At 42.9% G+C, this 15,177-nt stretch overlaps 2 protein-coding genes across 2 annotated transcripts; one reads left to right on the forward strand and one right to left on the reverse strand.

Moving 5' to 3' along the window:
- The first annotated feature begins 3,798 nt into the window (after positions 1–3,798).
- On the forward strand, positions 3,799–9,773 carry LOC149981640 (peptidyl-prolyl cis-trans isomerase FKBP3-like). Its single transcript, XM_090243312.1, has 7 exons — positions 3,799–4,032; positions 7,711–7,812; positions 7,919–8,017; positions 8,212–8,347; positions 8,493–8,560; positions 8,833–8,930; positions 9,233–9,773. The coding sequence occupies exons 1-7, from the start codon at positions 3,928–3,930 to the stop codon at positions 9,285–9,287; spliced, it is 663 nt and encodes a 220-aa protein (XP_090099438.1). The 5' UTR covers positions 3,799–3,927; the 3' UTR covers positions 9,288–9,773.
- A 1,672-nt stretch (positions 9,774–11,445) lies between these two features.
- Positions 11,446–13,711, reverse strand: LOC110529850 (ubiquitin-like FUBI-ribosomal protein eS30 fusion protein). Its single transcript, XM_021612451.3, has 5 exons — positions 13,495–13,711; positions 12,742–12,823; positions 12,429–12,573; positions 11,872–11,927; positions 11,446–11,672 (listed from the first exon to the last, which is right to left on the reverse strand). The coding sequence occupies exons 2-5, from the start codon at positions 12,814–12,816 to the stop codon at positions 11,547–11,549; spliced, it is 402 nt and encodes a 133-aa protein (XP_021468126.1). The 5' UTR covers positions 12,817–12,823; positions 13,495–13,711; the 3' UTR covers positions 11,446–11,546.
- Between the last annotated feature and the right edge of the window lie 1,466 nt (positions 13,712–15,177).

The following is a 15,177-nucleotide window of genomic DNA, read 5'->3' on the forward strand; positions in this document are numbered from 1 at the left end:
TCACTGTTCCAATAATTATGGAGGTTACTGTATATCTCGTCTGTCATTTCTCTCTCTTCCGCGCTCTCTCCATTTGTCTCACTTTTTCCTTCCCCCTGTCCCTCACCCCATCTCTCTGTTCCACCCTCATTGTCCCTCTCTATGCCCCTCTGAGTCCATTTATCCACCAATCTGCCTTATGCAGTGTGAGAATGTACTGTATGAGAAGCGAATCTACGAGAATACAATTGAGGCATGTGGATTGTGTATGTGTGCCATTCAGATGGTGAATGGGCAAGACACATTTTTAAGTGCCTTTGAATGGGGTATGGTAGTAGGTGCCCGGGCTCACCTGTTTGTGTCAAGAACTGCAATGCTGCTAGGTTTTTAACGAATGGTCCATCACCTAAAGGACATCCAGCCAACTTGCCCGGCGAATTGAGGCTGTTCTGAGGGCAAAAGGGGGGGGGGGGGGGGGGGGTGCGACCAATGTTCACTCTAATTCTAATTAGCAGTGAACACTGAGGCTGTACCCTTACAGTTTTAGACAGTAGTCAATAGGCTATTGTGACTATTTGAGCATAATATAGGCCTACCAACAAAAACAATGGAGCAAATCCCAGAACATTTTCACATGGAAATAGCTTCTGATTTCTATGATATAGCCTACAATAGCTACAATAATGACGTGTTCAATGCAGGTCTACATTGCATGAGACTTAATTAAAAAAAGTTTTTACATTATGTAGGGCCAGACATGAATTAATTATTGTTTACTTGGTCTGTAACACCATTGGCCAAATAGGTGACTGTAAATTGCATTTCATTGTGTTGTAAGAAACCACAAAAAATAGTGTATTATTATTACCACACAGAGAATTCGACAATGTAAGCTACCCCTCTGCCTATTGACTTATTTGCATATTCATGCTTTTCTCAAAATACAACCCTGCCCCTTTAATTAAGACAAGCTTTTTACCTGACTGACTTTTGAAAGACAGCTTGAAATGTAGCCTAGACGTTGTGTGCTCTTGTAAGAAGCAGTAACTCCCCATTGCTGACCAATACTTATCTATCATCCAGCTAATAACTGGCTAACTAGCAAAGAGATGTGCACACCCGTGGCTCTGCGCTGATCTGAAAAGCGTATTCACTCGTGGGTGATTGAAAGACCACTCGTGGGATACACCCGGCAATATAATTCTACTCTGTTGCGCTCTAGCTCTGCCTACAACAAAATCACAGGCTCAATCTTGCAAAGTTCGATTTGTTTTGGTTCGTTGCATAACACGTGATGCTATGACCTTGCAACCCTTCACTCATATCCAGCACCACCCGCATCCCCTGATTCTTATCAGGCACTCCGCCGGGTGGCTTCCCAGTGTAAACTTGCATATTCCATGCATAGCTTGACTTGGCATCACATGCTGCCCATATTTTGATGTCATATTTTTCAGGCTTGTTTGGCATATACTGTCGGGAGGGACAGCATCCTCTGAATGGAACAAGGCGTCCATCCACTGTAACACGAGGACCAGGATTGTACAGTAACTGTAGAATTTCCATCCGTTTGTCCCATACATATCTGATTTCAGCTAGTTTGTCTCTTTCACATTGCCTGGGTCTGGTATCACGGTTATACGGAAGGGTGGAAATTCTGTACAATCCTGGTCCTCATGTTACAGTGGATGAACGCCTTGTTCCATTCAGAGGATGCTGTCCCTTCCGACAGTATATGCCAAACAAGCCTGAAAAATATGGTTGAGCAGCCGCTCACAAACATAAGATCATCATGTGCAATGCCAAGCTTTGGCTGGAGTGGTGAAAAGCTCGCCACCATTGGTCTCTGGAGCAGTGGAAACGCGTTCTCTGGAGTGATGAATCATGCTTCATCATCTGGCAGTCCGACGGACGAATCTGGGTTTGGCAGATGCCAGGAGAACGCTACCTGCCCCAATGCATAGTGCCAACTGTAAAGTTTGGTGGACGAACAATAATGGTCTAGGGCTGCTTTTCATGGTTCGGGCTAGGCCCCTTAGTTCCAGTGAAGGGAAACCTTAACGCTACAGCATACAATTACATTTTAGACGATGCTGTGCTTCAAACTTTGTGGCAACAGTTTTGGGAACGCCCTTTCCTGTTTCAGCATGACAATGCCCCCATGCACAAAGTGATGTCCATACAGAAATGGTTGGTCGAGATCGGTGTGGAAGAACTTGACTGGTCTGCACAGAGACCTGACCTCAACCCCATCGAACATCTTTGGGCTTAATTGGAGCGGCGACTGCGAGCCAGGCCTAATCGTCCAACATCAGTGCCCCACCTCACTAAAGCTCTTATGGCTGAATGGAAGCAAGTCCCCGTAGCAATGTTCCAACATCTACTGGAAAGCCTTCCCAGAAGAGTGGAGGCTGTTATAGCAGGACCAACTCCATATCAATGCCCATGATTTTGGAATGAGATGCTCGACAAGCAGATGTTCACATACTTTTGGTTATGTAGTGTGTATATATATGCTATAATAAACAAGATATATTGGTAGCCAGGCTAACAAAGTATATTGTTGTTGACCGTATATTTTATTGACGCTTTAAAGCTGTGTTTACATTTCATTGCATTCATTAAATCCCTGGTTGTTGTTATTGTTTTTTTGCCAGTCGATGTATACTGAACAAAAATATAAACGCATCATGCAATTATTTCAAAGACTTTACTGAGATACAGTTCATATAAGGAAATCAGTCAATTTAAATAAATAAATGAATCCCTAATCTATGGATTTCACATTACTGGGCAGGGGAGTGCATAGGCCTAGCAGGACATAGGCCCACCCACTTGGAAGCCCAGCCAATCAGAATGAGTTTTTCCACTCAAAGGGCTTTATTACAGACATAAATACTCCTCACCACCCAGCTGTGTAATGATCATGCTGTTTAATCAGTTTGTTGATAGTTCTCACTCCTATGTTCATATAATTTTATACTTTCATCAGTAGACAGACACACGTGTTATATCAGTCAGGCCTAAACCAGGTATTTATAAACCTCAGGTAATGTGTTCATGGTTTCTTGACTATTATTTCAGCTACAAACTGTAGTAGGAAGGAGTCAATGCAAAAGTAGTCACTAACGTTTGTCTATTTTTGTTTTTTTACAAAAGATGAATAAAAAAAACTGTTGTCTGTCTATAGCTTTGCCTCTTGACGGAATACAACTTATTAACTGCTATACAAAGATTTACCACCAAAATGTTGTAAATATTTTTGTAAGGGATTCACTGATTACACAGACTAAGGTGGGACTCTTTATTACACTTCAGTTGTGGAAGAATGAGTTCAGAACACAGGCAAAGCCGGGAAAAGGACTGATATGGTTTCTCTCACACATCTCTACCACAAGGTGGCATCGGAAGGAATTTGATTTACAATAAATTGCAACCCCATGCACGGTCTTGAAGAACATGTCCATATATATAATTGACCACATTATCACTTGCAATTTTCTTACAGGTCGTTTCATTAAATGCACATTATTAAGTTGCAATATTCAACATGAATATGCACTTTGTATTTTCATTTTTTTTAAATGAAAAAATACAAAGAACTGCATCTAATGTCAGATTTATTTGTCAGATTTTGCAATCAAAGTCTAAATAATTATTTTCTGGTCCTGTAAAATATATTTATTAAGCAGAGCACTAATGATGATGATCTCCCTGCACCAAGGCAAGCCAAACCGCAAAAATAATACTGTTTTGTTGCAGGTTAGGATAATTTAAGCAGCAGGTTATGAGACGGAGGTTATGGTTGGTGTTAGGGTTAGAGAAAATGCTCTCCTAACCTGCTACGAAAATCACTTTGTATCGAAGTGGCGTGAAAAGTGTCCCAAAGAGATTGCGCCTCCGGTCCTCCCACAACCGAGGTGAAAGTTCAGCAGTGCGCCTTGTAAAATGGCGGCTGAATTGACCAGAGAGTGGAGCGATGAGCAGCTCAAAAGTGATGATCTATCCAAAAAAGACGTTATTAAGTTCATTCAGGACAATGCGGCCCACTCGGTATGTTTTATGTTTGATCAATGCATGCATTGATTTAACAGCGCTAACTAAAACGCCATTGCTCACTTTTAGTGCGCACGCATGGTGATATCAGTTACCTCCGCATTGGTGCACCACTGCCAATTTAGCTTGATGCTAGCTTGTTAGCCTAGCATGTAACAGTTCAAAATGGCATGCATGTTTAGTCCCATTCGTTCTGTATATCACCATGCTTGTGTCAAGTTGTTTTGATACGACTACTTATTTAACTTTGAATATATTATTCGCCGTTGGGCCAACCGGTTGCAAATGCGTTGTTGCACCAGACCGTAAACAACAAGCTACGAATCAGAGATGGTGTTTTGGGTTAGTCTGGCTAACACCTCAAATCAAGGTGTAGGCTAAACAGTAATATGCTTACGTATAGGCCTTCCCCAACAATGCAGAATATATTTAAAAAATAATTTATAATAATAATTGGGGGAAAAAACAAGGAATAAATACACAATGAGCAGTGAGTGATAGCTTGGCTATATACATAGGGTATATTTAGGTAGGTACAGTGCATTCGGAAAGTATTCAGACTCCTTTACTTTTTCCACATTTTGTTAAGTTACAGCCTTATTGTAAAATGTATTAAATATATTTTTCCTCCTCAATCTACGCACAATACCCCATAGCAATAAAGAGAAAACAGGTTTTTAGAATTGTAATATATATTTTTTACCTATTTATATAAGTATTCAGACCCTTTGCTATGAGACTCGAGATTGACCCCCGGTGTATCCTGTTTCTACAACTTGATTGTAGTCCCCCTGTGGTCAATTCAATTTATTGGACATTATTTGGAAAGGCACTGTCTATTTAAGGTCCCACAGTTGACAGTGTATGTCAGAGCGAAAACCAAGCCATGAGATAGAAGGAATTGTCCGTAGAGCTCTGAGACAGGATTGTGATGAGGCACAGATCTGGGGAAGCTTACCAAAAAATGTATGCAGCATTGAAGATCCCCAAGAACACAGTGACCTCTATCATTCTTAAATGGAAGAAGTCTGGAACCACCAAGACTCTTCCTGGGAGACTAGTCAGAATGGAGGGAAAGATGAACAGAGCAAAGTACAGAGAGATCCTTGATGAAAACCTCCAGAGCGCTCAGGATTTCAGACTTGGGTGAAGGTTCACCTTCCAACAGGACAACAAACCTAGGCACACAGCCAAGACAACACAGGAGTGGCTTCGGGAAGTGTCTCAATGTCCTTTAGTGGCCCAGCCAGAGTGTGGACTTGAACCCGATTGAGCATCTCTGGATAGATCTGAAAATAGCTGTGTAGCGACGCTCCCCATCCAACCTGACAGCTTGAGAGGATCTGCAGAAAAGAATGGGAGAAACTCCCCAAATACAGGTGTGCCAAGCTTACAGTGTCATACCCAAGAAGACTCGAGGCTGTAACTGCTGCCAAACGTACTGAATAAAGGGTCTGCATGCTTATGTAAATGTGATATTTACGTTTTTTATTATTAACTCAGCAACAACAACAAAAACATCCCTTTTTCAGGACCCTGTCTTTCAAAGATCATTTGTAAGAATCCCAAAAACTTCACAGATCTTCATTGTAAAGGGTTTAAACCCTAAGCCATGCTTGTTCAATGAACCATAAACAATGTATGAACATGCACCAGTGGAGCGGTCGTTAAGACACTAACAGCTTACAGACAGTAGGCAATTAAGGTCACAGTTATGGAAACTTAGGACACGAATGAGGCCTTTCTACTGATTCTGAAAAACACCAACAGAAAGATGCCCAGGGTCCCAGATGTGGCCAGGGCAATAACTTCCAATGCCTGTACTGTGAGGTGCTTAAGACAGCACCACAGTGGCAGACCACATGTAATAACACCTGCACAGGATCGGTACATCCGAACATCACACCTGCGGGACAGGTACAGGATGGCAACAACAACTGCTCGAGTTACACCAGGAATGCACAATCCCTCCATCAGTGCTCAGACTGTCTGCAATAGGCTGAGAGGCTGGACTGAGGACTTGTAAGCCTGTTGTAAGGCAGGTCCTCACCAGACATCACCGGCAACAACGTCGCCTACGGGCACAAACCCACCGTCGCTGGATCAGACAGGACTGGCAAAAAGTCCTCTTCACTGACGAGTCGCGGTTTTGTCTCACCAGGGGTGATTTATGCGTTTATCGTGAAAAGAATGAGCGTTACACCGAGGCCTGTACTCTGGAGCGGGATCGATTTGGAGGTGGAGGGTCCGTCATGGTCTGGGGTGGTGTGTCACAACATAATCGAACTGAGCTTGATGTCATTGCAGGCAATCTCAATGCTGTGCGTTACGGGGAAGACATCCTCCTCCCTCATGTGGTACCCTTCCTGCAGGCTCATCCTGACATGACCCTCCAGCATGACAATGCCACTAGCCATACTTCTCGTTCTGTGTGTGATTTCCTGCAAGACAGGAATGTCAGTGTTCTGCCATGGCCAGCGAAGAGCCCAGATCTCAATCCCATTGAGCACGTCTGGGACTTGTTGGATCGGAGGGTGAGGGCTAGGGCCATTCCCCCCAGAAATGTCCGGGAACATGCAGGTGCCTTGGTGGAAGAGTGGGGTAACATCCCACAGCAAGAACTGACATATCTGGTGCAGTCCATGAGGAGTAGATGCACTGCAGTACTTAATGCAGCTGGTGGCTGCACCAGATACTGACTGTTACTCTTGATTTAGATTTTTCTTTTTTTGCTGAGTTTATTTATCTTTGCAAAAATGTATAGAGACCTGTTTCTGCTTTGTCATTTTGGGGTATTGTGTGTAGATTGGAGAGAGTGAAAAATACAAATGAATTTTAGAATAAGGCTGTAACATAATGTAGCAAAATGTGGAAAAAGTCTGAATACTTTCTGAATGCTCTGTAGATATGTACATATAGGTAGGAGTAAAGTGACTAGGAACCAGGATAGATAATAGACAAGAGTCAAGAGTTACTGCAAAAAGGGTCAATGCTGATAGTAAGGGTAACTGTTTGCTTGGGGGTAGAAGCTGTTCATGAGCCTTTTGGTCCCAGACTTAGCCCTCCGGTACCGTTTGCCGTACGGTAGCACAGCAAACAGTTTATGACTTGTGTCTTTGACCATTTTTAGGGCCTTCCTCTTACACCGCCTGGTATAGAGTTCCTGGATGGCAGGTAGTTCGACCCCTCTGTAGCGCGTACTACTTAGTGCAAGGACGCTGTCGGTGTGTTCAAAGCGTTAGTCCTCTGTCTTCCGTCTGTTTTGCATAAACGTGCTGTAATATGTCTGTGGGAACCCAAACCTTAAAAGTTTTTAGTAATTTCATGTTTGAACTTTTTTGTTTTGAAGAAAATGTTAAAAAATTGCGCTGATATGAAAAATATTTTCCTTATGTTTCCAAAAACGTACTACAAACTATGAATGTTTAAGTGCAGTCGGGCTCTTAACTTCCCTGTCCAGAAGATACCTTCATTAATAGACACAAAAAGTAGTTTGTCTATGAATGGGCTCGCTAACACCTAAATCGACGTCAATGTGTCCCATGAGTCAGGCTTGTTTTTTGGTGGCCAATTTTAGGAAAGAATAATGCCAGAGCGTCAATTTGCACCAAAGGGTTGAGTGTTGCTTTCATGCCACAACTACCCTCTTTGACGTCATTATTTTTTGTTTTCCAGTTTCTTGCCGAGCACAAGCTGATGGGAAATATCAAGAATGTTGCAAAAACGGCAAAGAAAGAGCAACTGATTATTGCCTACAACGACTTGTTTGAGAGCAAGGTAGGTGGACAACATGGCTGGAGTGATGCATATTTTAGAAGCATATGGCATGAGATGTCCACTATGAATGATAACATTGTTTTTTGTTTGTTTGTGCAACTACCAGAGGTTTTTAGGGTCGGAACCCATTGAAGATGTGACGGAGCATGTGAAAAATGTGAAGATTGACGACAAGCCCAAAGAAGTCGTGGAAGTCGCGGACGAGGTAAACGACCCAATGTCTGAAAAGCTTTTCCCGCTGAAATAAGCATCGGGGTAAAAGTGCTACATTTTGTATTTAAGTTGGAACAAATCTCGGAAGTTACTGCATCTCCACTACATCCACATCCAATCTCCACTGGCGGTCGGAATAATTGTATTGTTAAAATGGTCACTTGTGTTATGCATTTCAATTCCCAGGGTCCTCCTAAGTTCTTCAAGTCTGTGCTGAAGAAAGGAGACAAGACTAACTTCCCTAAGAAGGGAGACAATGTGAGCTGTTGGTACACTGGCTCCCTGGAGGACGGCACGGTGTTCGACACCAACATCCCTGCAAGTAAGTGTTCTCTCTTACACACACATGCAGACTATCTCTGTCTCAAACACACATATTGTCACTCTGTCACACCTTCTCCTCAATTGCCTTTCTCTCATTGATGCCAATAGTGATTTTACTGTTTCCTCTGCCCTCCCCTCTCCAGCTGCCAGAAAGAAGAAACAGAGCAAGCCACTGAGCTTCAAAGTTGGCCTGGGCCGGGTCATCAGAGGGGTAAGAGAGGGGAGATTGATGTTATATTTCGGGCTTCTGAGTGACGCAGCGGTCTAAGGCACTGCATCTCAGTGGTTTCAAATCCAGGCTGTATCACATCCGACCGTGATTGGGAGTCCCATAGGGCGGCGCACAATTAACTGACTTGCCTAGTTAAAGGTTACATCTAATATATATAAGTATGTATGTGCCTTATTGCAACCATTTCCCTTGTGAAAAATAGATTGCAACAGTTATCACTAAGTCTTATGAGAAATGTTTTTCTCCCGCAGTGGGATGAAGGCATCCTAACGATGAGCAAAGGTGAGACGGCCAAACTGGAGATTGAACCAGAATGGGCCTACGGGAAGAAGGGACTTCCTGACTCAAAGTATCCTTTACATTGGAACATCATGGGAACTATGGGCTAATATTTAACTAGGAGATTAAAGTTGAGGCTTCACTTTCTGCTATGTTTTACACCACCAGTGATGGTCATGACAATTGCCAATCCTCCGAGAGGAGTCTTCTCCTGTACAATGGCTCTATCGTAGCTTTGTCGATACTAATTGAATTTCAGCTGGATTTCTAACCACCAAGTCTTTTAAAGTGGAACTATAAAATGAATGTCGCCCTCTTCGAATCGATATGCAACTGTTTCCTGTGTGCTTCCCTTAACTCTCCCACCACCAGAATCCCACCCAACGCAAAGCTGATCTTCGAGGTCGAGCTGGTGGCTGTGGATTAACGGCAGAAACCAACTCCAGCGCGCACTTCTCTCCGTGGACGAGGAAAACGCGGTAGTCACCAGATGGCCATGCGCAAAAGGACAGAAGTGGCTTTCATTGTCAGAACTTTGAAGAACCTGTAATATATGGTCTTAATTTAAGTTTAAAGCTTTTAGTCTGGTTGTTTCAAGTCTTTTTCTGCTTAAGCCAAGTCCTTTATCATTGTCTTGGCATGTTTGGCATATTGTCTGAAGCAGGAACAGACGTGGGACCAGGTTAGGGTTATTTGTGCTGAGTTAGGTAGGTGCTTTACTTCTGCCCTTTCCAGCATGGCCAGATAGTGACGACCGGGCAACACTGTACAGGCGGGGCATCCTTTCTGACAAGTTACACACCGCAGAGGAAAGCCTCTCAGGATATTCTGTTTTATTCCTGTTTTTTTGTTTGTTTTTATTGCATGTATAATGTTCTTGTAAAGATTAAACCAATTTTGGAGACTAAATTGACATATGCATCTGAAATCGTGTTTTATTGTGCACCTTCAGTACGTGTTTGAATGGTCAAGAAAACTGGGCATCAGTGAATGGTTTGGAAGTAAGTTCCTGCACTTGGAATCAGACGTATGATCAAGTTTCAATGTCACATGCACAAGTACAGTGAGACGCATTTCTTGCATTTCTTTTGCACTGAACATTGTAAATATGTTCCTGGAACTGAATGACCCTGTATATAGTATGCTTGCTTTCTTGTTCCTCTTATTTCTAATTTAAATTACTTTGAGTATTACATTATTGATTAATGCATTGTTGTGTTTAGAGCTTGCAAGAAAGGCATTTCACTTGTGCATGTGACAACTTAACTTGAAAGCGCCAATGGTATGTCATCAGATGTCATACCTGTCATTTTTAACCTGAAGGTGGGCAGTTTCATGTAGTAGTAGCACACAATTGCCATCTGGGCCATAATATATATTTTTTTAAACAGCACTGGTTCTGTTGACAAACGTTGTGCTTTGACTCCTGCTGAACATGGCCCAGTTCTTTTTGGAAATGTATACTTCAAATACTATTTTTAGTATGAAGATTTATACTACACACGAGAAGTCTACCTCAAGTCACTTTGGATAGCTGTCAGAACTATATATAACTCCTCTTGGACTATCACATGGTGTTGGTATTTCCAGTTTGATGTTCCTTAGTGTCCACATCAGAGGACTTGACATGGACCAACAGCGCCTCTACTTCCTAAGGCAGCTGAAGAAATTTGGCATGCCAACCAGTGTCCTCTCCAAATACCGCTGCGCCATTGAGGCCTGGCCATCATGGCCTGGTACGGGAATTGCTCCATCCACAACCGCAAGGCCCTCCAGCGGGTGGTGAAGACGGCCCAGGTGCCCACCCACTTGAAACGGTACCCGAGGAAGTCCCACAGCATCAAGGACCCCACATGAGCTGTTCAGCCCTTAGTGTTAGGCAGATGGTATCAGACCTCATGCTCTAATACCAACAGGCTCAGGTCATTCTCCAAGCCATCAGTAATGCTACACAACTTAAACACTTTCTCTGATACATGTAAATATTGTTCCTACCTGTATTATACTTCTGAGCCATTTACTTTGCAACAATAAGAAATCAAATATACGAACATTGTCAGCATTTCGTTGGATCGGTGTATACTCCTCAAACTCAACTCTGGACCTTGAAGCCAGTTTCAACCCTATGGAGGTCCAGATTCCGCTGGTTTTGTTCTACCCGAATTGCACGCCTGTTGTCTCAAGTCTAAATCAGTCCCGATTAGAGGATAATCAATTTTTTTTTTAATGCTGTGAAACTGGCTTCAAGGTCCAGAGTTGAGTTTGGCTATACACCATATGTAGCTTTTACAAACAACTAATAAAATATTACATTTCCAAATAAACCATTAGTAACTAGAACAGGAAAATTCACATTGACCTCCAAGCCAGTTCAACTGCTTATTTAAACGTTTTCCCTCTAATCAGGGACAGATTTAGATTTGGGACACGGTGGATGCAATTATCAGATACAACAGCAAACCAGCAGTACTGCAGCCAGGCTCAATCACTTGTCCGAACAATCCTTTCTATTACCAGCCATATTATATTATCAAGCAACCCTGTCTCAAAATGCATAATCACCCAAGAAATGACACAAGTTGTTCTTTAGTCTAAGCCAAATTTTTATTCTGTACAGGAGGAAAACCTTTCAGTGGGTTAAAATGAAAGGGTGTGATCACAAGCATTCTCCTGGGGGACAGTGTTTTTAGGAGTTGGCGTTGGGGCCCTTCTTCTTGCCGAAGGTGGGCACAACATTGACGAAGCGCCTGTTGTACTGGATGCGGCGCTTGGCACGACCAGTCTTCTTTTTCTTCTTCTCCTGTTTGTCAACCTGAAGTGATAAAAAGAGAGCGTGCTACTATGGTCACTACTCTTCAGAAATACATTACATTTAGCAGACACTAATCCAGGAGCTGTGATGACTTTCAAACAACCAGACAATGTTACAATTGCCACAAGATCAACTACAAAATCATAGCCAACTAACAATCTAAATATATATATTTTAAATGCAGAAAGTGTCTGCTGACCTTGGGTGTCTGTCCCCTCACTTTACCAGCACGGGCCAGGGAGCCATGGACCTTTCCTGGTGGAGAGAGAAACCAAAGCGTGATTATTCCGAGTGAACATACAGCAATGGAACTAATGACAATAGAAATTCATAGTATCTTTAAGTAAACTATTGATCTGGAACTGTATGTGCAGCAGGTGGTCTAGCGGTTAGAGCATTGCACCAGTAACCAAAAGGTTGCCTTTTCAAATCTGAGTCAACAAGGTGAATAATCTATTGTTCTGCCCTTGAGCAAGACACCTAACCCCCCACAACAGCTCCCCAATGTGGTAGCCCCCCTGAACTTCCCAGATTCAGACAGGTTCTGTTACAAGCAGAAGTCAAGTTTCAGTTGGACTGTTTGTGCAATTGACAATAAAAACAAGTGTACCAAAAATCCTATTAATAAGTCAAAGCAAGGTGTCCACCCTATTTCTTTCAACAATCCAATCCTATTGTGTGATTACTTTCAAGGTGGGAAGGAAGCATTTTCAAAAATCAGGCCATATTTGATGCGCCATCATTTTGAGAACTGACCTCCCAGCAGTCTGCCGGCCACCTCCAGGGTGCAGTGCTCAGAGATGCCACATTCCACCAGAGAGGAAGCATCCTCCAGGGGGGAGCCGGCCAGCAACAACACCTGGTCCTCCACTAGGAGACCCTCCAGACTCTGGACATGAACCTGAAACCACACAAAATGGTTTGATCCAGACAATTTACATACATGTAACAATCCAGACAAGAGCATGCAGAATACAATTGGTGGCTGTGGTATTGTAGACTCCAAACAGTACACCAGTTACCATTACACAATTAACATTTTCATTGATGTACCCTAGCTTGGCCTCACCTTGACATCTCGGACAGTCTCCTGTCCTGTCACCTCAAGGGTGTGAGTGTTCTGGGCACGCAAGAAGAGCTGCATCTTGATGCTGTGGATAGGAAGAGATGACCAGTTAGCTTCCAGTATGAAAACAGCAGGCAGGAAGTGGGGTGTCATCATTAGTCCACATGTGACTTGAATCCCCTCTAAAAAGCAATCATGACTGAGCTAGGATTGAAGAGAGACAACTTAAGCAGGCAATACGTCAAACTATTTGTAGATATCTACAAATCAATAGATAGCCATTTAGGAACCAATAACTACAACTTTGCAGGAACGAGCAATGCTAGCTAGTTAAATAGCCAACTAGCTAGCATCGCAGTAAGGTTGAGGAATGATGAAGTTCACTGGCTAACGTTAGCTTAAGTTGTAGTTAAGACAGTTAGCCCGGCAATAAGTTTGCAAATCAGCAACATGACAAATATGTGAAAATAAGTTTGATTATACGACCATATGTATTATACTACACAATTATAGCTTGCTAGCTAAGCATCCATACGTGTTCGCTTAGCGACAGTTCCGTGATTAATGTTAGTTAGCGTAAGCTAGCCACGAGGCATGCGGTTTCGGAAAAATTATTAAAATTGCCAAATAAGGCAATCCAAAAAAACTATTGTTCGTCGTGGATGGTAAAGTACTTACGACCAATATTCCGACCTGATATGTTGTCTCTAAAGTGTATAAAATTCAACATTTCCTCTCATTTTGCACAGGCCTTACCTCGTTTGATGCTAGTCGTTCAACACTATGTTAAAAAAGGACTGAGGGAGCGTCGGCGGTGCGCATGTGTCAATGTGTGACGTTGACAAGAAGAGAACCATGGAGATCCTATTAAATTTCTAGAGGAGTCATGTTACAAACCCTCAATTTTGCGTTTGCAGCGTGAATGGCAGCCATCTTGGTCAGGGAGAAATTCCAAACTGGTCTAGTTGGGAATGAATGGCAATAGAGAGAGGCATGCTTTTAATTGTGAAGAAAAGTAAAAGGCATGTGATGTATCAGAAATGGTGTAATGGAATATTAGTCAACCTAAGTCATAATTACAGAGTTTATACGGGTCTTAAACAAATTTTCTGCATAAGTAGCCTCTAAAATATAGCGAACAGACCATCAATTACTGGAAAGCTGTGAGTCCTATTATATGATACAATATTAGGACTTGTTGCATTTACAACTCGTCTAAGTCCTATCATTAACTGATTTGCTGGATTGACAGCATTGTTCAAATGGAATGTTGGCAGTTCATTTGAAAAAATGCATGGAATCATTCCTCTAAAACTGTCTGGCTAGCAGTTTCTAACAGTGCAGATAAATTCTTCAAATTCATGTTTTAAACTATATCTTATCACAGTACTGGCAAACCATGGTTTGGATGACCTTGGGACCATGATAAGGGGCACGGTTCTTAGAATCCCTTCTAGTACTGCAATTCCTAATTTCTAAACTCGGCGAAAAGAGAAATGTCCTCTCAATGTCAACTGCATTTGTTTTCAGCAAACTTAACATGTGTAAATATTTGTATTTACATAACAAGATTCAACAACGGAGACATAAACTGAACAAGTTCCACAGACATGTGACTAACATAAATAGAATAATGTGTCCCTGAACAAAGGGGGGAGTCAAAATGAAAAGTAACAGAATCTGGTGTGGCCACCAGCTGCAATAGATCCGGGCTCTTTGCTGGCCAAGGCAGAACACTGACATTCCTTTCTTGCAGGAAATCACACACAGAATGAGCAGTATGGCTGGTGGCATTGTCATGCTGGAGGGTCATGTCAGGATGAGCCTGCAGGAAGGGTACCACATGAGGGAGGAGGATGTCTTCCCCGTAACGCACAGCATTGAGATTGCCTGCAATGACATCAAGCTCAGTTCGATTATGTTGTGACACACCGCCCCAGACCATGACGGACCCTCCATCTCCAAATCAAACCCGCTCCAGAGTACATGCCTCGGCGTAACGATCATTCCTTCAACGATAAACGCGAATCCGACCATCACCCCTGGTGAGACAAAACCGAGACTTGTCAGAGAAGAGGACTTTTTGCCAGCCCTGTCTGGTCCAGAAATGGTGGGTTTTTGCCCATAGGCAACGTTGTTGCTGGTGATGTCTGGTGAGGACCTGCTTTACAACAGGCCTACAAGCCCTCAGTCCAGCCTCTCTCAGCCTATTGCAGACTGTCTGAGCACTGATGGAGGGATTGTGCATTCCTGGTGTAACTGCGGCAGTTGTTGTTGCCATCCTGTACCTGTCTCGCAGGTGTGATGTTCGGATGTACCGATCCTGTGCAGCTGTTACGTGGTCTACCACTGCGAGGACGATCATCCGTCCGTCCGGTCTTCAATGTCTCACAGTACAGACATTGCAATTTATTTCCCTGGCCACATCTGCAGTCCTCA

This window comes from Oncorhynchus mykiss, chromosome 8, assembly GCF_057628025.1.
Source record: "Oncorhynchus mykiss isolate SJ-2025 chromosome 8, ASM5762802v1, whole genome shotgun sequence".
In the NCBI taxonomy this organism is placed as follows: domain Eukaryota; kingdom Metazoa; phylum Chordata; class Actinopteri; order Salmoniformes; family Salmonidae; genus Oncorhynchus; species Oncorhynchus mykiss.